This window comes from Belonocnema kinseyi, chromosome 6 (genome assembly GCF_010883055.1).
Source record: "Belonocnema kinseyi isolate 2016_QV_RU_SX_M_011 chromosome 6, B_treatae_v1, whole genome shotgun sequence".
Lineage (NCBI taxonomy): Eukaryota > Metazoa > Arthropoda > Insecta > Hymenoptera > Cynipidae > Belonocnema > Belonocnema kinseyi.
The window spans coordinates 63,146,188-63,173,121 of record NC_046662.1 but is presented as its reverse complement, the minus strand read 5'-3'; the positions used below and the strand labels follow the sequence as shown (position 1 = coordinate 63,173,121).

General features: G+C 28.2%; 1 protein-coding gene across 1 annotated transcript in view; it reads right to left on the bottom strand.

Annotated features, from left to right (window-relative positions):
- Nucleotides 1-2,368: 2,368 nt before the first annotated feature.
- LOC117174803 overlaps nucleotides 2,369-26,934 on the bottom strand; it is a 46,200-nt gene continuing 21,634 nt past the window's right edge. Inside the window, exons 12-22 of the mRNA XM_033364179.1 lie at nucleotides 19,284-19,616; nucleotides 17,788-18,131; nucleotides 17,527-17,704; nucleotides 16,939-17,161; nucleotides 8,392-8,563; nucleotides 8,174-8,287; nucleotides 7,977-8,090; nucleotides 5,103-5,346; nucleotides 3,122-3,168; nucleotides 2,938-3,040; nucleotides 2,369-2,679 (exon numbers count right to left, since the gene is read on the bottom strand). Of these exons, the coding sequence (XP_033220070.1) occupies nucleotides 2,536-2,679; nucleotides 2,938-3,040; nucleotides 3,122-3,168; nucleotides 5,103-5,346; nucleotides 7,977-8,090; nucleotides 8,174-8,287; nucleotides 8,392-8,563; nucleotides 16,939-17,161; nucleotides 17,527-17,704; nucleotides 17,788-18,131; nucleotides 19,284-19,616 (2,016 nt within the window). The 3' untranslated portion in view covers nucleotides 2,369-2,535. The remainder of the gene's footprint in view (nucleotides 2,680-2,937; nucleotides 3,041-3,121; nucleotides 3,169-5,102; nucleotides 5,347-7,976; nucleotides 8,091-8,173; nucleotides 8,288-8,391; nucleotides 8,564-16,938; nucleotides 17,162-17,526; nucleotides 17,705-17,787; nucleotides 18,132-19,283; nucleotides 19,617-26,934) is intronic.

Genomic DNA, 26,934 nt, shown 5'->3' with positions numbered 1-26,934 from the left:
TAGACCCTATACAGACGCACAGTATTTTTTATTTATTCGTGAAAAACAAGATTAAAAATGAAAATAAATGATAAAAACAAGGAAATAAGAATTAGTATTATTCAATTTTTATGCATATTATGAATTGAATTGATATAAATTCATTGAAATAATACATGTTTATGCGCAGCTTAGAATACAATTTAAAGCAAAATAAGAAAAAAATATAACAATAATCATGAAAATACAGTTTGCTCTTTATTTTTCAATTTTTGAATAAGCAATCCCAGGCAGAGTTACATAAGAAATGTATCATATTTGATATAAAAGTGTTGTGTATAATGTAGAAAAGTTGACATTTTGGACAAATCGAGCGCAGTTGTCAGTCCGTTGACCTTTGATTTTAAAAGGTGTGTCCACAAATGCGGGAGAAATATAAAGACCGAGTGCGTAGCGCGAGATAAATTCATCATCGAGCGCGAAGCGCGCGAACCAACAATCGTGCGCCCTAGGCGCGCTCAACTTGCCAGCCGCGCGTGCAGCGTGGGATGAGAATGTGCCCGCGTAGCGGGCAGATTTTTTTTATAATATATAAATGTTCCGTAACCTCCATAAACTTTAACACGTATTTCTTATTACAAAAAATTTATTTTGTAAATTTTATTTAAAATCACCAAAATTAAGTTAAAAATTAGCACCCGTGTAGGAATCCAGACGTGTCCCAGCCGGATAGCCCCGCTTTAGGCCGGGCGCTGGTTGGGGAATCCGACTAAAAACGTCTCGGTAAACTGGTCGGATCCCAGCTTCAATACCGGCCGGGATCCGGTCAGGTAATCCGGCCAAAAAGCGGTTAAGAAATGTTGCTTTACACGAGAAATTGATAACTTTTTTGTCTTTTAAGACTCATCGTAAAGATTACGGTGAACTTTAAAAGTTCAAATCAAGTGAACCAATTTTGGCAAGAAAATTGGACTAGAATTGTATTCCCTGATGATAGAATCCCATAGCAATTTAAAAGCCTCGTGGTGATTTAAGGTTAGGAAGGAAGGAAGTAAAAACTGTATACACAAGACTATATTTTAATTTAAAATAATAATTATTTGCGCACTAAGTGGGGGTTTCAAACTGATTACTGAAATAAAGTTGATTTTAACCATGATCTCGATTTTATTTGCGAACTTCGAAGAAACGACGCGACGTGAGTGCAAGGAGCATCCTCGTTCCAAATGCGAAACTGAAAATTACTGAGTGTCAATGCAGACGACAGACACAGCAGGCGCTATATCTGGCGGTAAATTTGAAATTGTACAGACTAAACATTGTCTGAATATAGAGAAGTTTATAACAATTGTATCATTTCTATTGTTGCATATATCAGAATCGAAAACAGTTTAATTTAAAATGTTAAATTATTCGAAAAAATCTTATGTTTTTTTTTTAAGAATTTAAAAAAGCTCATTTTTGTTTGACTGATCTAATAAATCTTTAAATTATAATTTTCAAATAATAATTCATCTAGCATTTATAATCATGTCTTTGATAATATCAAGGCTCTTAAAAAATGTTTAATTTCTACAAAAACATTAACCTGATCAGGGCCCAGCTGGCTCCCGACCATGGGATATAACCAGGGTTGGCCCGACCAGTAACCGGCTGGCCCCGGACCTCGTGATTCGAGAAAAATGTTGTCCGACTGGCTCCCGCCCGGTTCCTGTCCATGAAACCCAGCCAGGAGTAGCCCCGCCGGGATCAGACCAGAAATTTATCAAAACCAATTGTTTAAATAAATTATTGTTTAAAACTGTCTTCTCCTATAGTAATGCTAGATAGTTACGGTTTTTCTGTTTAAATTTTAATTGAGTATTTCTGAAATTTGCAGCATTCCTTCTACTTTTTAGTTAGGAATAAATACATAATATTAATATTGATTTAAACAAAAAGGTTCTCAGTAACAACGTTAAAGAAAATGTATGTTTACTGTGATCAATACAGAAAATTTGAACAATATTACGCAAAATAAGCAAAATTAGCTCCAAAAACTCGCAAAACACCATTTTTACTATTTTTTTAACCTAATATTGATAACTAATAAATAAAAATTGAAAACATTTTTTTATGCAAAATACGTTTTAAACCTAATAGGGCTTGCAGAACTTCTAAACATAATTACAAACACGTATGGTTAATAACGCATAAATTTTGTTATGGGGTTAAACAAATTTGAAGGCGATATGCATGAAAATTTGAAAATTAAAAAATTCCATTGCAATTTTGGAGCACTCTACGGAAGAATCAATTAAATACTCAAAATCATCGTTCATGAAATTTAAATATAAATTTATTATATTTACATAAAAATTGGGGATACAAATAAACTCTTCAATAAAGATCGTATATAAATAAAAATAGAATTCTTAATTATAAAGAAACATATCAACGAAGTAACATATTTAACAAAAAAAGTCAATATAATTAATCGGAGTTATATATATTGAATGAAATCTTCCATTTTTGCACGAGTTGCAAAAATTATTTTCGAGGAATTTTTCATTACAATTAATGAGTCGTCTCATTATTATCTGTAGTATCTTCTGACAAAAAATGTATGGATTGGCCCTGATCCACATTTGAAGCATCATCTCGATTTTCCATTGGGAAACTTGTTCCCTTGTTATTTTCATTCAGATTTGATTTATATGCCTAAAAATATGTGTTTATTTCTAAATACAAATGTATTTACACTAAATTTGATAATTATTTTTAGAAGTCTGATTTTTAAAAAAATTCAAATATAATAAAATTCCAAGGGATTATGTGTAACGTCATGGTAAACCTCAACCAACTTTAACAGAAAGATCTTTAAATTTAGATGATATTTATTGGATATTTTTTTATATTGCCATGCAATTAATTTTCAAACAAACCAAGTATTCAATTAATCTTTGTAAAATATTTTACCAGAAATGCATTTCCGATTTTCTTTCTTAATCTGGACATAATACTTCTCCACTCTTGACGACCTTCTAGTAGAGATAAATCTTCCGCTTCCTTATTTTTGCGCCTATATGGTAAAATTGAAGGTTTTTCTCTTGAAACAATTTTATCCTCTGTCAAAGTCTTTTGTTGATATTCTTTTACTAACTCTTTAAACACTTCTGTTTCTTTATATGGAAAAGTGTTGACTTGTTTCTATTAAAAAATTTTTTACTATTGAATTTCATATTAATTATTTATATTTTTGATAAAAGCGGGGTAAGTATGCTTATTATTAAAAATTATTAATAATTAGACTACACGTATTTGCCGATTTTAGAAAAAAATCCAAAAAATTACCATTTTACACTCCCCTATCAAAACACGACGAACTTTTTTTCAAAGTTTAAAATTGACAAAGTGACGAAGATTTTTTTGAAAATATAAAAATTGGACTTGTAGAGATTATCTATTTTGGTGGCCTGAGAATTTTTTTTATAAAATTTGGAATTCCAAATTTCTTTCAACTCTACACTTAAATGAAAAAATGGAATTTGCTAAGAAACTTTTTATTTTATTGGTCATACCAATTTCCACATAATTTAATTTACAAAATTTCAGTACTTTTCCAGGAATTTAAACAAAATTCTTAATTTTACTCCAAATAAATGGAAGATTTATAGAAAGAAAAAGATATTACCGAGGAATACTTAATAATAATATATTATCATAAATGAATTCTGATTTTAGAGGATTTAAAAAAATAACGAAATATTTTCAAAAACTTTAGGACATTCAAATAAAAATATTTTCAATTTTTGAATCCATTTCATGTTTCAATGAACGAAAATTTTTTAATCGATGGTCCTTAAAATTTCATTCTATTTCAAAGATAAAAATTAAAATTCTAAAATAAATTCACATTGAATTACATTCCCACATTATTCAATTTCCTCCAATCAAAATTGAATTCTGAATTATGTTTAAAACCTCAGGAATTTATAAATACTTCCAACTATTTGAAAATAATTTAGCTTTAACATTCACAATCTATATCCTGATTATCTTAAAATTAAAAATTAGAGGATTCCGTCTTTTTACAATATGTTCTTCTAAAATTTTGAATTTGTCAACTTGCATTACTTTCGAATGAGGCAAGTTTCATAGTTTACATTTATTCTAAACTTGAAATTTTGTTTGTTTAAAAGTTTCGAAGAAGTAATACTTTTATTATAGAAGATAGCTCAATTCTTTTATTTAAAATTACTTGTTATTGAAGCCGTTCGTATTCAAAAATTGCTTATAATTTTATCAAAAAAATATAATTACAATGCTCAAATTATAAATTCTTCTATTAAGAACTTTTTTTCAAATTTTTTAATTTCAAACGTTTCTAATTTGAAATTATCCAGTTTGAAGGTTTAATCTAAAAACATTCAAATTTAGATATTTTCAACTTCTGTCCCTGTTTTGTAATGTCTTTCATTGTTTACGAAAAAATTTAATTTTCAGGAAAAAAATGCTGTGTGTCGCAAAAATGGTTTAGTTTGCATAAAACTTACAAGAATTTTATTTTAATATTCCAAAAAATTAAACTCAATCTTGTTTTTACAATATTCTTTTTTAATTTCTGCTCATATGAGCTTGGTAACCTAAGAGCTTTCTGTGGGTTAAGCTATTTTTGTGATCTACAGAATTTTTTTCCTGAAAATATAATTTTTTAATTAGCTTCGTTTTTTTTGTGAAAATCAACTTTTTATATTTTTAAATAAATCGTCACCAATTTGTCAGCTCTTAACTTTTTTTAAATTTTCTTATGGATTTCAAAATTGGGCAGTAAATATCACCAGAACCGAAATGAAAATTAGAACGTCGAAATTATATTTAAAAAATAGAAATTAAAACAAAAAATGTTTTAAACAATTCAAAGTTGAAATATTTATAATTTTGTCAAAATTTTGGTTTTATTAAATCAACAAAATACGTGCTGTCTAATTTTCTGATTGTAAATGGATTGTATCTGAAGAAAAAATTATGTTAATACATAAGCACGCTTTCTTTCTGTATAAAATTCATATTATTCGACATTTTTTAAAATTATAAATATATAACTTTTGAGTTGATTTTTATAAAAATTATATTATACTCACAGTTTTTGTTGTTTCACGGAATTCGCAACTATCATACATTTTTTGCTCTTCTTTTAGTGGTGTTATTTCTTGTCGAACAGATCTTAAAATATCATAGCGCCTCTGCCTTTCATCCTCTCTTTCTCTGATTAATTTTATTCTATCATCTTCTTTCAGTTCTTCGATCAATTTTGGTCTTGTACTCATAATTTTTTGTTCATGATGAATACACTTGGCAGTATCATTTGGCCTTTTTGGTGAACAGCTAAAATTGAAAAAAAAGGTATAGGTGAATTAAATTTTTCCTTTTTTTCTTTTGTGAACAAACAGAATCAATGTGCAGAATTCCTGAAAGTAAAACCGAGAATCTAATGACCAAATTTGGACAAGAAGCATAAAATGTTTCTATTGAAACTCGAAAAAGGATAAAAAATGTCATAAAAAATAAAAGAAAAAATGTCTTTTTTGTACAAAAATAAAAAAGAGGAAAGAGAAATGAGAAGGCAACCATCCAAATCCCGCCCCTTCTCTTTTTTATTTCTTTCTTTTTCTTTATTTTTGTTATTATAAAAATACAATTAAAAAAACATATGTAAAAAATAATCACCAACGTTTCGGTACTCATACAGCACCCTTATTTAAGCAAAAATAAAATAAATAAAATAAAAAATATTTGAGCAGGCAGAAACAGCAACGAAACTACGATGCTGTTCCTGTCTGCTCGAATATATTTTTTATTTTATTTCTAACAAATTTTTTACTTTCCTTTTTGAGGAAATTTTAACTATCTTTTTTCAAATTTCAATAGGAATATCTTATGGTGGTTGTCCAAATTTAGTCGTTGGATTCTTGATTTTATTTTCAGGAATTCTGTAAATCAATTTGATTACGGGATGTTAAATAGGATTTTAAATTTGATTTTAAGCCCATTTCAATTTCTTTAATTTTCAGATAAAATCAACAATATTACACATATTAGGATAATTATAGAAAATATAATTAATAAGAATGATAACAATTTTTTGAAGTGCTTAAAAAATGTAAATAAACGATTTTATTTTATACTTGAAGCAGTTTTCACATTTTTTTTAATTTTCACATTTTTTACCATATTCTCCTTTTTAAAATAATTACTATTTTTTCCTCATTTTTTATATGTGAACTGAATTGATAGAAACCAATACAAAATTCAATTATTTTTCGTCGAAAAATACTTATTTTCAATTGAACAGTCTAGTATAGTTGAAGATTGATCTATTACATTTTATACTGAGAATTCTTCTTTTTTTTGTTTGTTAAAAATTCAACTACTTGGGTGACAGTTGAACTAATTAGTCAAAAATACATTTGATTGATTAAACTATTTTGTTCAAATTTCGTTCGTTTTTGGTCAATAATTCGTTTAAAAAAAAATGAATTTTCTTAATTGAAAATATAAATACTCCATTATTACTTGAAAAATAATTGTTTTCAACTGCTTTCTAGAAGATTTGCTTTTCCGGTAATATCTTATGATATAATAATAACATTTTGTATATTAATAATAAAGAATAGGTAATAAATTATCTATTTTGATTGAGCATTCAATCATTTTGTTGAAAATCGGAATTTTTTGTTTAATTTCAATTGTATTTAGCTTAAAAAAATGTATGTATTTTGATCGAAATATCAACTATTATATTTTTCGTTGAGAACTATCCTTTTTTATTGAGCATTCAAATACACGGTTGAAATTTGAAACATTTTGTTAAAAATTCTGTGTTTGTAATAAAGACTCATCATTTGATTTGTAAATATAACTTTTTTGTTGAAAGATCAATTATTTTTTTTTACAAATTCAACTGTTCTGTTGACAATTGAATAATATTGTTAAGACTTCAACTGTAGTGTTAAACATTCGTTTCTTTATATAAAATATGCCTCCTTGGGATTCGAAATTCAAATTTTTGTTGTTGAACAAGTAATTGTTTTTGTTAAAGTTTATTCGTCTTTGTTAAAATATTTGATCTTTTCTTAAGAAATTCATCTTTATCGACTGAAAATACAAATTTAAAAAAAATTCTTTTCTTTTCTTTCAAAGTTCCACTATTTGTTTGTGAATTTAACTGTTTGATTGATAGTTACTTAGTGTGGCTGTTCAAAATTCAACCATTTGCTCGAAAATTCATTGTGTTAGGTCGAAAATTAAACTTTATGGTTACAATTTCAACTATGTTGTTGAAAAAGAATTTGTTTAGTTCAAAAATTTAAATGGTTTGTTGAAAATTTGTCTGTTGGGATTGAATATTTATCATTTTTATTCAAATTTATCGTTTTCGGTAGGAAAGTTCTGGGTTGAAAACTTTTAATAATAAATTTTTCTTCTAATAAATTCGTCTTTGTGGCTCTAAGATTTAACGATTTGGTTAAAAATAAAACTATGTGTTGATAAAATTAATTCATTTACATTCAAAAATGAGACTATTTGATTGAGACTTTGTTTTTTAGTTTGGAAATTTAAATCTTTGATTAAAAATTTCGTCTCTGTTGCTTGAAAGTACAACTATTGGCTGGTTATTAATTATTATTGTTGTTGAAAATTTGAACATTCGTTTGAAAATTCAACTGTCTGATTAAAAATTCAGCTATTTTGTTTAACATTTATTTACTTGATTGGAAATTCAAATATGTTGTTAAAAAGTCTTTTTTTCTGTTCGAAAATTCAACTGGTATCTTGAAAATTTGTCTTTTTAGTTTGATTAATTAATTAATTATTTTGGACTGTGAAGTCTGTTAAAATATTTTTAAAAGTGTTTTTTCGTTTTATTTGAAGCATTTATCAACTGGAATCTAAGATAAAATTTAAATTTAAAAAAGTGGGACTCTTTTTGAACGACTTCTAATATCTTATCTGACCTTTCCACTTCTGATCCTGAAGAATTTTTCGAATATTGATCATTATTTCTTTCCTTCCTGAAATGTTTTTTTCGTCTTTCGCAAAATATATCCCTTTTGAAACAATATTTACATCTGCAACCAGAATCAATTCACATGTAAGTTACCAATATTATCCATTTTTTGAAATAGAGGACACTAAGGAATACAATTTTTACCTATTCGATCTTCTCGACGATTTTTGACATTGACTTCTATGCCTTTCTTGGATTTTTCTCTCTCTAGGTATGTTTTCAGCGACATTTTTTTCAAAATGTCCATTATCTAAACTGCTGTAATAATTTGGATCATTCTTAGAAAAATATATAAAAATAAAATTAAACAAAATTTATGGCAAATGAGGATTTTTTCTCAATAAATACATAATTTTTATTACCTTCGTCGCTGCAATCGTCTTTCTACAATTTTTCTACGACGCTCATTTTTTTCTTCACGAGTTTTTGGATAATTTTTAATTTCATCAATTTTGGGCGCCTGTTTGTCATGACCAATCGTTTCCAATCTTTTTCTGCCACTTCTCATGTTATCTCTTTTTTCTTTAATTTCAACTTTAATGTGATTATTAATTAATTTTATATTTGTTTACTTTTCATTAATTCACCTGAATTATTCATCTTAATTTAATCAACAATTTCCCATGCTCATTTTTACTTATATTCTCATATTTGTTTAATTCAATTTGAATGAACTAAAACTTTGCTAAATATTAATTTTTACAAACGCACAAAATATTACATTGGATCCTCAATTTTTTTCAAAAAAGGAAATAAATATAGGCCCCTACAGAGGTGACAACCCATTTAACTTATGTGCGGGCAACACTCTCAGTTTTAAACAAAATTAATTTTGTCCACTGATTAATGTGAAAATAAGGCAATACACAAGTTTCAAATTTTTAATTAATAATTTTAAAAATGGAAAATATAATTAGCCTTTTTTACTTGAAATGGCATCCTAGTTACTTTTTTATCAATTTCATTTGTAAAGGACCCTGCACCAAATGTACAGTAAAATGGCCACCGGTGAAAAATTCTAAAAAAATTTTTTTTTTTTTTGTATTTTCGAACCTGCAAAGCAATAATTCGGAGGAAAAAGTAAGAAAAATGGACAGTTTTTTACAAACAATTGTCAAAGTTTCAATTTTTACATGCATTTTAATAGAAAAATGAAGATTTTCGTGAAAATTTTTTTTCTCCTAAACTAATAGTTGGATTTGGTTCAAACTTGCACATTTTTACTACCATTTCTACCAAAACAAAAGGTTCATATCCAAGATCTAGAAAGATAAACTAGGTATTTTTTATTCAATTACTAGGGTATGAAATAACTTTCAGATAAGTAGAGGAAGTGTGCATGTCAAGGGGTTGTTCAATCATCCCTTATTTAGAGAAGCAGAGAAATTAACTTTTCGTAAGGAATAAATCACCAAAGATTAGGCTTATAAAATCACATTAAAACATATGCAGGTAGCCTTATTTATCAGGATTTGCAGTAGAATTTATTTTCAGGGCCATTTAATCATCCCCTAATTATTGAACCAAGGAAATCGGTATTTAAACGGGATAAAGTATCAGAGATTTTTTGTTATAACATTGATGAACAAAATCACTTTAAAATATACACAGGTAGCACTTTTTATTAGGATTTGCATTAGAATTTATTTACAGAGAGAGAGAGAGAGAGAACCTATGTTTATAAATATGTTTATGAATAATTGGGCAACCCGCGTAAAAATGTGCTTGTATCTTAATGGTATGAAGAGTGAAGGGTTTCTTGCAAGCTTGTCTTATTGCTTCCCTTGTGAACAGTTTTAATCAATAATGAATTAATAAAAAAATCTCTGGTGCTTTGTTCCGTTTAAAATATTGAGTTCCCTGTTTCAATAATTAGGGGGCGATTAGACGACCCTGAAAATAAATTCCTATGCAAATCCTGCTAAAAACAACGCTACCTGTAAATATTTCAAAGTGATTTTGTTCATCAATGTTATTATAAAAAATCTCTAGTACTTTATGCCTTTTAAATTATCGTTTTCCTTGGGTTTTAATAAATAGGGGGTGATTAAGCCACCCTGAAAATAAATTCTTATGCAAATTCTGCTAAAAAAAACCCTACCTGTATATATTTTAAGGTGATTCTGTTCATCAATGTTATAATAAAAAATATTTCTGGTACTTTATCCCATTAAAAATATCGATTTCCTTGATTTAATAATCAGGGGATGATTAAATGAACCTGTAAATAAATTCTAATGCAAATTCTAATAAAAAATGCTACTTTTATATATTTTAAAGTGATTCCGTTCATCAATGTTATAATAAAAAATATTTCTGGTACTTTATCCCATTTAAAATATCGATTTCCTTGGTTCAATAATTAGGGGATCATTAAATGACCCTGCAAATAAATTCTAATGCAAATCTTGATTAAAAATGCTACCTGTATATGTTTTAAAGTGATTTTGTTGATCAATGTATTGAGAAAAAAATCTCTGGTACTTTAAACCGTTTAAAATATCGATTTCCTTTGTTCAATAAATAAGGTGTGATTAGGCGACCCCGAAGTTAAATTCTTATGCAAATCTTGCTAAAAAAGCTACCTGTATCTATTTTAAAGTGATTCAGTTCATCAATGTTATAATAAAAAATCTCTGGTACTTTATCCCGTTTAAATACCGATTTCCTTGGTTCAATAATTAGGGGATGATTAAATGACCCTGAAAATAAATTCTACTATAAATCCTGATAAATAAGGCTACCTGAATATGTTTTAATGTGATTTTATAAGCCTGATCTTTGGTGATTTATTCCTTACGAAAAGTGAATTTCTCTGCTTCTCTAAATAAGGGATGATTGAACAACCCCTTGATATGCACACTTCCTCTACTTATCTGAAAGTTATTTCACACCCTAGTAATTGAATAAAAAATACCTAGTGACTTTAGTTACTAAGAAATGATAATTTCCATACTTGGGTGTTTGAGGTATGAAAACACCCTTATATCATGGTGTATACCCCATAAACCGTTTATCTTTCTAGATCTTGGAAATGACCCTTTTGTTTTGGTAGGAATGATAGTAAAAATGTGCAAGTTTGAACCAAATCCAACTATTAGTTTAGGAGAAAAAAAACTTTTCACGAAAATCAGCATTTTTCTATTAAAATACATGTAAAAATTGAAACTTTGACAATTGTTTGTAAAAGAACTGTCCATTTTTCTTACTTTTTTCCTTCGAATTATTGCTTTGCAGGTTCGAAAATACAAAAAAATTTTTTTTAGAATTTTTCACCGGTGGCCATTTTACTGTACATTTGGTGCGGGGTCCTTTTTTATTACATTTAATATAGTTCTGTACATTCAAAATTGTGTGAAAAATTTATAACAATGAGGCAGATCTACTAAAAATAAATAGAAATTTATTCTTTTTTATATTTCAAAATATTTGAACTATTTTGTCATTTCTTTATTTATTTTTAGATATTTTTCTTTGTCAAAATTTTTTAACTCATCTATAGTTTTTTACTTAAAATGTTAATTATTTATTTTGATGAATTTTTCGAATTTTTCAGTAAATGGTTTGAAACCTTTTGGAAAATCTTCTTTATAGTCCAAAGTAAAATTCAATTTGGATAGGTTGTGACGACAGAACTTTTTTCCACCCTTTTCAATTAAAAGAATTACCATTTAAAACAAAAAAATTGTATATATTTATATCTTAGTAACGAAAATAATTTATTTAGCATATTAAAATTTTAATTTCAATTATAGCAATTTTTAATTTTTAATGCTCTAGCGTTTCAAATTAGTGTACAGGCATATAGTAAAATTAATCAATGTTAAGTGAAATCCATCAAAATAATTCAAATATATTATTATCTAACATTAATTATATCTTTAGTAGACTCAAATTTCTTTCAATATAATGCATTTATACTTAATATTGTTTCATACTGAAGTTCTATTTGAAAAAAAAAAACAATAAAAGAAATCATTACTGAAAATATTTTTCTATTTTTTTGTTATTGAAAATAGACATGTTTTTCCACAAAAAATTCTAAAAGTGAGTATAAATGTTTATGTAGATATCGTAATTGTTTGTAATCTTTCAAGCTGGAAAATGAATAGGATATGACAAAAATTCCCCTTACCCTTTTCCAGCTCGTGAAACAAACATGAACATTTTTTTAAATTATAAATATTTCTAATTTTGTACTGAAACAACTTTAGTTAAAATTGTATAATTTTATTTTTAATTGTCGAATTTTTAGTTTGTCCTATTGTCACATTTTTAATCGAGTAACTGTTAAATATTAGAATTCTACAACAAATAGTGAAATTTATTCACATGTTTCAAATCAATTAATACTTAAAATTATTTAGTACTTTATCAATTCATAAATTTTAATATTATAAATTTCTTCTTATACAGCTTTGATCTGAAATTTTATTGAAAAAAATTAATAACACAAATTGTTGCATTATTTTTTGGTGTTTACAAAAATACAAATGTTTTTGCAAAAATTGTATAAAAGCGATTATAAATAGTCAAATATAGAATTTTTTCGAAATTTTTCGAGCTTGAAGAGGGCGAGGGTAGGACAAAACTTCACACTTCCCTTTTACAGATCTAAAAATTACATTTTAGTTTTTATAACATTTCATAAAAATTTGTAATATTTTAATGAAAGATAATTTTTTGGCATATTATAATTTTGATTTTAATTAATGCAGTTTTTACTATTCTAATATTTTAAATTATTTAATTGAAAAAATTAAAATTAATCAAAAATTAATCACATTCATTAAAATAATTTAAATCTATTAATATTTAACATTATATCATTTTATATCAATTCTCATTTCTTTAAGTATAATACATTTTTTCTTATATCGTTTCGTTCTGACATTTGATTTGAAAAAATGTTTAACCCATTTTTTTTAGTTATTTTTGTGATTGCTGTATAAAAATACAAACATTTTGTTAAAAAGTAGACCCAGGGGACTATAAATGGCAAAAAATCGCATTCTTTCGAGCTGGAAAGGGGATAGGGTAACACAGATCTTCACGCTTCCATTTACAGCTCGAAAAATGATATTAAAATTTTTCTTAAATGCTATAAGATTTTTGTAATTTATTAATACATCAAAATGTTATTATATTATAATTTTATTGTTCATTTTAGTAATTTTTAATTTGTGCTTTAGTTAACATCAAAATTATAATATGTTATATATACTAATTGTTGATTAATTTCAATATTAATATTAAAATAATTTAAAAATTAATGAAATTCATTAAAATACAGTGAAGCTCTTAAATTGCGCCGATTTTGGGACTGACGGTGTTTGGGAACTAACTCATTATAGCCCGCTCCGCTTTTGTTTGTTCACGCCTGTGTGCTCGTCCGAGTGACAACCGCAGACCCCGCGCACCCCGCGCAGCTCCTGTTACACCTACCAGCGACGCGATGTCAATTCTCAGAAGAGCTATAGAAGGAAGTGTTATTGAAGGGTCTCACTGTAATACGAATCTATTCACATTTAACTTTATTCAATGTTTTATAGATTCAAATTTCTTCTTGTATTATTTCTTACAAAAATATAGTTAAATAAAAAATGGATAAAAAACAACATTTGGATAATTTTGGTATTTTTACATTCTCATCAGAGAAGGTAATAGATTTGTGTAAAATTTGACCCCCCAGTTTTTGTCAAATGTCCATGTTTCGAGTCCCCCTGAATTCGAAAAACAGGTTTTTACGAATGAGCCTGTCTGTATGTATGTCTGCATGTATTGCTGCCTGCCTGTCTGGCTGTGAACACAATAATTTTGAAAAAATTAATCTATTAGATTGCCCTTTGATACACTCATTTAGTGTCCTAAACTAAAGGTCAAGTCTGTTAGCCATCCATTTTAGATGAAAATTCAAAAAGTGGGCTCATTTGGAAAATTTTTGAGACCACTTTTTTAAAAATTCAAAAATTCTCTGTACGGTTATTTATAGAATTCAAAAAATTTAACAATTCATTCTCATGACTTTTTTTGAAAAATCAAAAATTACTAGAGTTATAGCATTTTCAAAATCCAGAAAAACAAACTAAAATCAACAATTTAAGCCAAACAACGCATGATGCGGAAAAAAGTTAAGAAAAGAAAAACGTTGCTTTTTCAAAGCCCTACAAGATTATGATAACAACTTTTTCAATTTGCACAAAAAGTTGAAAATTCAAAATTTGATTGTATACAAAATTTTTGAAACCACATTTTTTCAAGATGTATAAATTTTATGCACGCTTGTTCATAGTGCTTCTAAACTTAAACAATTTATCCTTCTCACTTTTTTTTATGAAAAGAAAATTATCAGAGTTAGAGCATTTTCAAAATCCAAAAAAACAAACTAAAATGAAAATCTTAAGCCAAACAACGCATGATATGAAAAAAAGTCAAGAGAAAAAAACTTTGCTTTTTGCAGGCCCTACAAGATTATGATAACAACTTTTTTAATTTGGTCGAAAATTTGAAAATTCCAAATTTGATCGTACCAAAAATGTTTGAAACCACATATTTTCATGATTTAAAAATTCTTTGTACGGTTGTTCATAGTACTCAGAAACTCAAACAATTGATCCCCATGACTTTTTTCTATAAAAAGAAAATTATCAGAGTTAGAGCATTTTCAAAATCCAAAAAAATAAACTAAAATGAACATTTTAAGCCAAAAAACGCATGATATGAAGAAAAGTCAAGAAAAGAAAAACTTTGCTTTTTGAAAACCCTACAGGACTATGATAACAACTTTTTTAATTTGGTCGAGAAGTTGAACACTCCAAATTTAATCGTACCAAAAATAATCAAGAATCCAAAAATTCCATTTTTTGGTCAAACTATGCAAGATACGAAAATAATGAAAAAGCTCAAATTGAGCGCCCTGGAAAGAACTACAAATTAAGAATGAATCACTTTTCGATATAAGCTACGAGAAAAAATGAGACAAAACTTGTTTATCCAAAAAAGAGCTATAATTTTTGATAGGAAAATTAGTTTTCGCTTTAGTCGTAAAAAATAACATTCTAAATAAAAATATTAAATTTGTTTGAAAAAACGACATAAGGTAAGAACTTAAATAACAAGACAAAATTTGTTCGCCTGAAAAGATCGATAAATTTATTATTAATTATTTTTCGATAGAACGAGTAGATTTTCTTTCAATCGTAAAACATAAGATTAAAAATTAAAAAATTAACTTTTTGGAAAAAGCACAGAAAAGACGAAAGAGGACATAGGCTCCTATATAGAACCCTATATAGGTTCCTGTATTAGACCCTATGCAGATGCGCAGTAGTTTTTATTTAATCGTAAAAAAATAACATTAAAAATAAAAAAATTATAAAAACAAGGAAATAAGAATTAGTATGATTCAATTTTTATGCATATTATGAATTCTAATGATATATATTTATTGAAATGATATATGTCTCAGAGCAGCTTAGAATACAATTTAAAGCAAAATTAGAAACAAATACAAAAATAATCATGATAAATACAATTTGCTTTTTATTTTGCAATTTTTTAATAAGTAATCCCTGGCAGAGTTACATAAAAAGTGTATTATACTTGATATAAAAGTGTTGTGTATAATGTAGAAAAGTTGACAGGTTGGACAAAATCCAATGCGAAGCATTGAGATACGTGATGAGAATGTGTTCGTTAAAGCCAAAAGAGCTTTATCAAAAGAGAGTTCAAAATCACAAAATTACAGTTGTCGGTCCGTTTAACTTTGATTTTAAAAGGTCTATGCCCGAATGCGGAAGAAATGCAAAGCCTAAGCGCGGAGTGGGATTGCCCTCAGTCGCGTGCCGTAGGTGCGCTCAAACTCTCGAGATAAGCTCTTTTAACGAAAGAGAATTCACAATCACAAAATTTTCAGGTGGTGGATATTTTGAGTCTTAATTTTAGAATGTTTGCACATGAATGTGCGAAAATACAAAGACCGAGCGCGTAGCGTGAGGTAAATACATAATCGAGCGCGAAGCGCGAGATAAATACAACATCGAGCGCGAAGCGCAAGAACCAACAGTCGCGCGCCCTAGGCGCGCTCAAACTTGCGAAAATTAAAAAAAGTTTGTGTAAATTACCAAAAATGACTGTTACTGATAATTTTTCTAGCTGAAAAAGAAGAAAGTTATAACAGAATTTCACAGTTCTGCCTTACAGCTCAAAAAATTAGCATTACAATTTTTGTTTAATTTTTATAAACATTCATCATTTTAAATGAAAAATGTCTTTGCTATTTGTTGAATAATTTTAATATTCACAATAACACAACAATCAAGAATGATTAAATATTATTTAAACGATTGAAGTATATAAATATTTAAAATTATTGCAATATTTGGTCTATTTATGGTCACATTTGATCAGAAAATTTCAAAAAAAGACACTATTTTGACTGTATCCTTGTTAAAAATTTTTAATTATCTTGAAAAAATTATTAAAAGTAACTATAAAGTGATTACAAGTCCGTGAAAAAACCAAAACGTTGTCCATTTTTTTTGACAAAGATACCAATTTTGCTGATGTCGCCCTCCCTAATAGCACGGAGCGTTCCTGAAACGGTTTATTCAATATTCATTGATAATAATAACAATAACGATATTTTATGTTTGAAACGTGCCTGGAACGTTCATAAGGTTCCCGCGGAACGTTCCAGGGACGTTCCCGGAACGTTCCCTGCTATCAGGAAGCCCACTGATATTTGACTTTTGGACTGAAAAAAAAGGATTTGCAAAAGTTTTAAATAATTTTCTTAAAAATGAGAAAAATGTATCAAAATAAACAATTACCTTTAAAAGTAGTAGCAATTTTGGTTAAACGGTAAATGTAATAATTTCACTAATTAAAATTTTGTTATGATCACTTACGTGCCACAAGTCGATTTTCAAATGGCGAATCAGTAGATGAACCTATAACATCAATATATTTTTCTGAATCAACACTTGACTCAATAGAATTATCTTCACTGTCTTTTGATTTCGATGTTTCCTGGCTATCTTCCTTAATGGTCGTCATTATAGATGAAGTAGAAATTTTATTACTTCTTTCATAAGCCTCTTGTGAATCTTGCGATTTCATCGACCCATAATTCTAACCAAATATTTTTTACACAAATATAAATCACACTGAAAAAAATGTTTAATTGGACCAACTATTTAGTTTGTAAAATATGGTACTGTTATTTTGTTAGTTGCGATAACCATTTAATTAGTTGTTGGTACTAAATGAATATTCAGTGCGACTAATGAAATTGTTGTACGAACTTATCAAGTAACAGTATCAAATCATAAAATAACAGTACCATATCTTGCTAACTGAATAGTTGGCTCAACTAACCATTTTTTTGAGTGCATGTATAGGTCACTTAAATCATATAAAATTTCTTCTTAGAAATCGAATAGTCCTATTAAACTATTTATAAATTAAATAATAAATTTAAATAAAATATTATGTACCCTAGAGTCGTCATCACCACGGATATTCCAAGTTTCACTAAATCTACTCGTGTCTGAGGATGATTTGATATCAGATAAAATGTTTAAACGTTCTTTATCATTATAAAATTTATTTGGGCAGTTTTCTCTTTCATCGACTTCAAAGTATCGGATTTCTCTGGCAACAGGCACCAAACCCCTTTTCAAAATTTTAAAACAAAAATGTGAATAAAAATTGACGTTATTGATTTAAGGCTAGTCAAACAAAAGAAAAATATTCACCTTGGCAATTTCTTAGGGAAAAAACTTTTTTCGTGTGGGTATTTAAAATCGTGCTCATCACTTTTTGCAGGGCTGGTTCTTGGAAGTTTTTTCTGATTTTTTCGGCGAAAATCGTTTTTTTTCTTACGTAATATTTCATCGTTAAATTTATCGCATTCCGATAATTTTATTTTTTTCTTCTTTTTTGACTTTAACAAAGCATCTGAATCTCTATAATCTGAATTGCTGGAAGACGATGAAGACATAGCAGATGAAGATGATGAAATGGAAGAATTTATTATTTTTTGAATGTTTTTCTTTCCCTTTAGTCTGCTTTTGTAAGTCTTCGTTGGGTTTTTTGATCTCTTAATTCAAAAAATAAATTTTTATTAAACATTTATGAAAATGTCATTAGAAATAAATAGTTTTCAGTGAATGCTAGTATAATATATTATATAATGTGTGTTACCAACTAGCAAACTTAATCGCTTGAGCCAAAACCGGATATATATAGTATTTTAAAATATGATATTCATTAGAAATTGAACGAATTTGACGTTAACTTTTATAATTTCTAATAAAAGTCTTTTGAAAATAATATAACAAATAATAATAACTTAATGGCAAAAGATAAAAAGTACTAAATACAATTTTTTAAACGATTCTCTTTTCTATAACCTGCAAAAAACTATGCTCTAAATGCAACATACTTAATTCAAAGGAGAGGAATAAAGATGTATATTTGATACTTTTTATATAATTATCTTAGAATGGTTTGGAATTAAACATTTTATTTATTTTTACTGAAACTATAATATGAAAAGTCAAAAAGATTAAAGGTATAGTAATTATGAAACATCAAATATATTTCAAAAATATAAGTTTCCAAGTATAAATTTTATTTTTTTGTGTAATCTAACAATTTTTTAATCTATTTCAAAAATTGTATCTATTATGAATTGAGCAATGTACTTGAAGGTAACTTTAAGGTAGTTTAGGTAAAAATCAGGTTTCTGGGGAAATGAAATTTTCCATGATTTTAAGAATTAGAATAATATTATTATTAATGTCTTATAAAACTAATAAATTGGAAAGACTGTAGTGGTAGATGATGTTTTCCCCGAAAGAATAAACCATAATTTCTTTATATTCAATCATTTTTTTCAAAATTGGCAAAAAGGTAGTAAGAACAAGTTCACTTGCAGAAAACATGGCTAAGATCATTTTTTTTGTGCGTTTTACAATTTTTTCATTGAGAATAATGTTTCTTATTTTAAATAACATCAACAGTAAAATTAATTTGATCCTTAAAACCATGGAAAAATTAGTTTTTTCAGAGATCTGATTTTTGTAAAACTACCCTAAATCATAAAACGAATCAATTAAAAAAACAGGAATACATAAACAAAAGTATATCTGCGAAATAAATCCATGCTGCGATTGGGATGAATTAGCTGCAAATGCATGTATATTCATCATAATATAATTAACAATAATTATAATAAATGGATTATTACATTTTTTCTTCCAAACCAAGATATTTTTAAAAGAGCTGCAAAGATTTTCTTTATTCTACTCTGCTTGTTCTTTTTCTGTTTTGTTCCTTTACATCTCGCAGAAATAAGTTCTTCACTCAAACCACCATCCACTTTTATTTCTATTAACTCTTCCTCATCATTTTCTTCAAACGAAGAAGATGCTTGTGAATTGGCAGAAAATTTATCTTCATCGTCAAATTCCGTCATGATTTTTTCAAATGTAGATCTAAGTCTTCTACGAGCCCGAACCACGAAACAAGAAGTAGGACCTTCACTGATTGAATCGATATCCTCAATTGGGACGTTGAATATCTTTAAGTATATTTTATTATCTTTTTAATGTATTGGATGTAATAATTATTTTAATTTATGAAAGGCATTCAAAGAACGAAGGAGGAAGAGCGGTGGATAAGAAGGGGCTTAGTGGAAGAAACAAACTAGATAATTGAAGGACCAAAATGGAACAAAGCAGGAGGATACAACTTATTTGAAGCAGAAGAACACTTAAGAAACTATGAAAGACAGTTTTTTTCAAAAAACATAGATAGATGATATTTGAAATGTAGAGGTGAGATTATTAATATAGTTTCTGTACCGAATTCCACGAAATAAAACCTAGAATCCAATTACCAAATTTGGACTACCAAAATGAAATTTTCCTATTGCATTAAAAAAAAAAACATTCTTAAAAAAAATCACACATAAAAAAAAGATGAAAGAGAAATGAGGAGTTAGCCAAACAAACCCTCTTCCTCCTCTGTTTGTATTTATTTCATTTTCTTTATTTTTATTATTATCAAATTACAATAGTACATATTTATGAACGTTTTGATACTCATACAGCACCCTTATTAAGGTAAGAAAAATTAGGTCAGATAAACAAAGAAAAAGAAATAATCTGCTAGCAACAAAATAATGTTGGTACGCAGTTTTGGTTGTTCTTACAAAAATTTGGTTGCGACTACCAAATTTTGCGTTGCGACTGCCAAAAAAACAGTTAAAGATACAACAAAATTTAGTTTTCTTCAACAAGACTGTTTGTTAAGGGCATGTGACACTGCTAAATACCTATATTAACGATCACAGTTTTTCAGTTCACTGAATGTTCTTTTGAACTTAAGAACTTTTTTTGTAAATAAAATATCGAGCTGAAACTTTGGGAAATGTATTAGAGTACAATAAAGTACGTTCAGGTACTGCATTTTAGTAGGAACTTCACTGAAAATTATTTCATCTTTTTTCTGAACCTCAACATTTTTTGAACGTTCGAACTTTTTTTATACATAAAATATCGGTCTCAAACTTTGTGAAATGCACGAAACGAAAGAAAACTACGTTAAAGTAAAAAGTTTAATAATAAAAGATGTAAAAAAAATATTTCAACAATCAATTCCAACGGCATCAGCCGGTAACGTTGTACACGAAAATACGAATCCTGGCGGCCACTAGACGAGGCTCTCGAGAGTTCGTATTTTCGTGTACAACGTTACCGGCTGATGCCGTTGGAATTGATTGTTGAAATATTTTGTTTACATCTTTTATTATTAAACTTTGTACTTTAACGTAGTTTTCTTTCGGCTCTTGCATTTCTCAAAGTTTGAGACCGATATTTTATGTATAAAAAAAAGTTCGAACGTTCAAAAAATGTTGAAGTTCAGAAAAAAGATGAAATAATTTTCAGTGAAGTTCCTACCAAAATGCAGTACCTAAACGTACTTTATTGCACTCTAATACATTTCCCAAAGTTTCAGCTCGATATTTTATTTACAAAAAAAGTTCTTAGGTTCAAAAAAACATTCAGTGAACTGAAAAACTGTCGTCGGTAATATAGGTATTTAGCTTGTTACATGCCCTTAAGCGCTTTTTTTAGTGTACCAAAGAATTAGTCAGCATACAAAACACGCAGGCGCGCAAGAACGCTTTTTTAATATGGTGGATTCAGGCGAAAATCACCTCCGCATTTTGATCTGTAATATTATTTGTAATCCTATTAAATAAAATAAAGTTGGAAAAAAGAATTTTATTTGTTTTGATAAAACGTTCGCTATTACTATCATTTAGAAACAAGTTTACTAATTAAATCAGATTATTTAGTTTTGACTCAGTGATCCCAATTTTGGCATGTTGAGCTACTGCGCTTGCCTGGCGCAGCGACCGTCATTGGTCACTGTTGGCGCGCAATTCGAACCGGATATAATTAACAATTTTTGAAATTAAATATATACTCATTATAAATTGCACATTAATATAAGAAATTACATAAATTGTGATTTATGATCAGAAAAAAATAAAAACGCCTATATTTTGTAATTAATTGTCTTTTAGTTCCAAATACTAACATCTATTTCACCAACTAATTTTTAAATTAGTATATTTCTAAAATTTAATATAATATGTATAAATATTTGCATAATTTCATGCACAAATTTCCATTGCAAAAAACAATAATACTAGATAAACACCTGAAAATAGCGTTTTCAGCTGAAAACAGTTCTTTTTAATTTAGAGACGTCCCATAATGACGCTCATAATGAGAAACAATAAACAAAAATCATCATTGCTGATAATAAAAATTGAGCCAATGTCTACTAGTACCAACGTAATTTGGCTATTCATACCAAAATTTCGGTATAGATACGACTCGTTTAATAAACATTTTTCTTCTTCAAAAACCTTTGTTAATGAAACATAAATTCTCCTTTTGAATTAAAACAAAAGTGAGCTATTATTTAAAAATTATACTCGTTGATATTTTTTTAACCTCACAACACAAATTACGTAATATCTAATAATACTGTATAATTTATAATCATGATTTTGCTTAATTTCAATAATTGTCAATTATACCCGATCTGCATCGCGCGCCAACAGGGACCAATTAGAGTCGCTGCGCCGGGCAAGCGCAGTAGCTCAACAAGCCAAAGTTGGGATCACTGTTTTGACTGATAAAACAGTAATTTCATAATATTTACTAATGTAAATAGCAAAAGTTGTATTAGTTGAATCGGTTTATTGAGTTGTGACTGACGTCGAGACAAATGCCTGTTGGTTTTAAAACCTAATAAAATACATAGGAAAAAACATTAAAGGTTTTAAATCCCGCTCAGGTAAGTCATACGTCTGCACACGTCGAGTTTATGGTATTTTTTACGACTGTGTTGGAAAACAAATTGACCTAAATATTTATGATGAGTGATGTCTGATTAAATACGATGGTTTAATTTATAGAAGTCCATTTAATTGATAGATCAAAACCGATCCACGTAAGGTAACCTCACTTTTTGATAAAGTCTTGAATCGTTTCGAACTACTAAATCAAGATACATTTTTCCTATTAAGTTAATCGTATATTGAAGCCATTTACGGGTAAGGTTTTAAAACGATTACTAAATTCATTAATTCCTAATTGTAAATCCATGAAAATAGCGTAAGTACATTAAAATATTTTTCAGATCTGCTTATAAATTTTAATTTGACACAAGGGTATAAGATTTTCTAAAATGAAACACTTAAAAATTGTATTCACAATTGACAGCTATTTTCGATGAGGAAATTATGCAGAAACTAAAAAGTAATTTATTTTCAACAATTATTGTATGCAAATTTTGTACTTTATGTGAAAATAATTTTATTACTCGTATTGAATCTTTTAAATACTGAAAAAATACTTCGAAGCCATTAAGAAAGTGTTTGAAGTATTCCACAGTATTTATGAGAAAATTTCTAAGCAATTACTCTTTCATTTAATCACCTAGTATTCCGACAATTAATTCGGATTAATTAGACGAATTTTCCGCAAGTCACACACGTTATATTGAATAATTAAAGTTTGTCCTCCTAGTTTTTTTCTCGTATTGCTCCAACAAAACTATTTTGTTAGGTCTACTAAAGTTAAGTTCACTCGACCTAAAATAATTTTGTTTTCATTACAAATATCTAGTTCGTTCAGCAAAACTATTTTGTAAAATCTACAATATGCTTGTCAAGTCTAAAAAATCATTGTGTTGAGCTAACACATATTTGGCTAGTTTAAACAAATAAGTTTGTTTCATATACAAAAAATATGGTTGTGCCTAGCAAACTTTTTTGTTAGTTCAATGAAACGCTTGAACAAAATAATTTGGTTGGCCCCACAAAATGGTTATGTTTCTTCTATATCAATCAAAAAATTTGGTTGGGACAATCAACCTTTTTTTCGGTCAACCAAAAATTTTCCTCAGGTGAGGGGAAAAAAGCAAAAATGTTATGAACACACCTGAAAATCCATTATAAACAAATCAGAAATAAGAAAAAATAAAATAAAGATTCATGCATATAAGATGGACTGATATTAATACTGAAGACATGGTTCTTGCCACATGTTACGATTTGAGAAAGATTCATAAAAATTAATATCCTTTAAGAATAGTTATTTAAACTATAAACACTCCCACGAAATTTGTGGAACGAAACATTAATTTGATTCTCAAAGACACTATTACAACTTCAAAATACTATTCAAAAATAGATGGGAATTAAAAAAAAATATTTTAAAACAAATTCCGAATGACTATGTAACAATTTCTTTGGATGTTGTTGCAATGTTTTCGTATATACCCTTTGAATTAGTTGAACATGTAATTTCAAATAGATGGGACAATATTTAAAAACGCACTCAATTATGTCCAAAATATTTGATCAAAGGCATAGTTTTTATTATGAAATCAATTTATTTTAAATTGAATGGATCTTTTTATAGACAAAAGTTTGGTACGCTCATAGGATCAGTCATTTCTCCGATTTTAGCGAAAATAGTTATAGAAGATTTGGAGGTTTTTGCTTTCAGGAAGTTAGATTTTGTTATGTTGTCTTACTTTTGGTATCTTGATTATACCTTATTATGTGTTCAATTTACCCATGAAATAGGAAAGAATAAAAAAATCAGTTTTTCGGACATACAAGTAATTAAAGGTCAGGATTGTCATATTATTATTACCAATTGGTACAGTAAAAGTACATAGGCAGAATTAAAAATTTTTTTTCTGCTCATCCTATTCAAAACAAAGTAATATTTGGCTGCAGATAATCAGAAAGAATGGAAGATTTTATGAATCTTTTCTGTTACTTTCTCTTATTTCTGACGCGTTTATAATGGATTTTCAGGATTTTTAATACACATTTGCTTTTTGATCCTCACTTGTTTTACAGGTATCAAAGCGAGAGCATCGTTGTTTCGTTATACTGTTGCTAGAGGCTCTAATTTTTTTACCTTGATAAGGATGTTGTGTGAGTACCGAAAAGTTGGTAAATATTTTCTATTGTAATTTGATAATAATAAAAATAAAGAAAAAAAAATGAAAAAAGAGAAGGAAGAGGATTCGGTTTTGGTTACCTTCTAATTTATCTTTCCTCTTTTTGTCTGAAGTTTTTCCAGGTGGTCCAGATTTGGTGGTTGGATTTTTGGTTTTATTTTTAGGAATTCTATCCATTAACTTTATTAATGAATGTTAAATAGAATTTTGAATTTGATTTTAATCGAATTTAAATTTCTTAAATTTTTAGATAGTTTCAATGTATAACAATGTCCGGATGCTTAATTTAAAAATACATTTTAAAAATATTGTAATGTAAGTAGAAAGTAGCGAGGAACGAATTAATATTGGTGGTAGATTGCCGTCAAAGAATGAGAAAGGAACTAGAATAGGTGGATTGTAATACAGGAAAATTAACAAGAGGGTATCGTAAATATAAGAAGTCAGATGATACAATAGTAAATGCAGTTGGAAAGAAGTTACTCAAGTTTTTGGATGAAGGGGGATTAACGATAATAAATGGAAGAAACGAAGGCGATTAAAAAGGAAATTTAACCCATATTTGTGAAGACCGGGGCTCGGTTTTGGACTATATAATAATAAAAGAGACTAAAACTGAATATGCTATCACAAATCTCAGAATTGAAGCAAAAGGAAAATTGTGGGACCACTTCCCAGTTCAATTTAGCTTAGAAATAGAATAAAATACCAGGAACGGAAAAAATTAGAAAAGTTTATAAGATATTAAAGAGATTAAGCTGGGATAGTACGAAGGCAGAGGAATATTGAAAAGAAATTGAAAAATGCTGGAAATAAACAGAGAAAGATTCAGAGAATTTGGAGTGGGAAGCTATATGCTAAAAAGCTTAATGAATGTATATGGAAAGCGGAAGAAAGATTAGGGTTAATAAAGAAGGTATAAAGGAAAGAGGAATGTATTATAAATCATAATCAAATGGATTGGTTTCATAGCGGGCGTCAACGCCAGAAGGCTACAATGTGGGATAAACTAGAAGACTATGAAAACTAAAGTTGAGAACGAAAAGAAAGCTTATTATATTAAGTTTATGGAAACTAAACTTAAAGCAATTTATGAGAGGAAAAAAGATGTTTAAAAATACAAAAAGGTATAAGAAAGTAGTACTATGGCGCGTTTTTAGAAAAAGTTAGGAAATTTTAGAAAAAAGAGAAAGAAAAGCTTGAAAGGAATAGAGTGTTATAGATAAATCACATGAAAAGTTGGTTAGGTGAGATAAACAGCGGTAATCCGGATTCGGACACAGAAAGAGAAATTATCGAAAAAGGGTACAAAAAGAAGAGAAAACAGTAGATAAAGAGGCTACAGAGAGATGGGAGTATGAAAAATTAGACATAAGGACAGAAAATATTTTAAATAATGATATCTCATTTAAGGAGGCAGTAAAAGTCATATAGAAGATGAATAATCTCAAAGCAGCATAGCAGGATGGAATTGAAATAGGACTTATAAAGGGATTACCAAAATTATAGATAAAAGAATAACATAAAATATTAAATGAATTTTAGATTATTGGTAGATTAGGAAGATCTGGGAAAACAGCTGGAATAGTTCGTATATTTGCGGGAAGAGATGACAATCAAAAGGGATACTACAGAAGTGTCCCTTTTCGGGACACAAGCTATAAAATATTAGCGGGGATTGTAGATAAGAAAATAAGAGAGTGGATGCAAATGAGAAACTGTGCAAAGAAAGTCAGGCGTGATTCAGAAAAAGGGCGTCAAGTTGGTATTGCATTCGCTCATTCATGATTAAATAAAAAAGGAAGAAAGTAAATTATATGTGACTCTTATTAACCTTAAAAAAGAATTTGATACAGCTGATAGAAATTTGTTATCTGTAAAACTTAAAAGATTAGGGATACAAGGAAGGATGTTTCATACGCTGAAAGAATTGTGTAGAAAAATAACGAATGACATGGTGTTCAGTTATGGTGTTGGGAAAGTTGAAATCGATAGGGACACTCCAGATTACACCTGGAAGCGGGAACTATTATTATTGACGTTGAGACAAGAAATAGGGATAATAAGTATCTTTTGGACATAATAGACATGGATGTAGATAGGTTGCCGAAAAATTGTTTAAAGGAAGATTTAAGAGTTCTAAAAAATGAGAGTCCTTTTAGTTGGGGCATGAAAGTAAGAGTAGCTATAAGGGTAGTAGGAAACGCTGAAAGGCTTGATTGGATGTGCAAAGGTATCAGAAGAGGAGATATGAAAGAATCTGGAAATGGGAGAAATAACCAGGAGGGATCGAGATATTCCGAGAAATTGAAGCAGGATAGAAAAATCTAAGTGTTGCG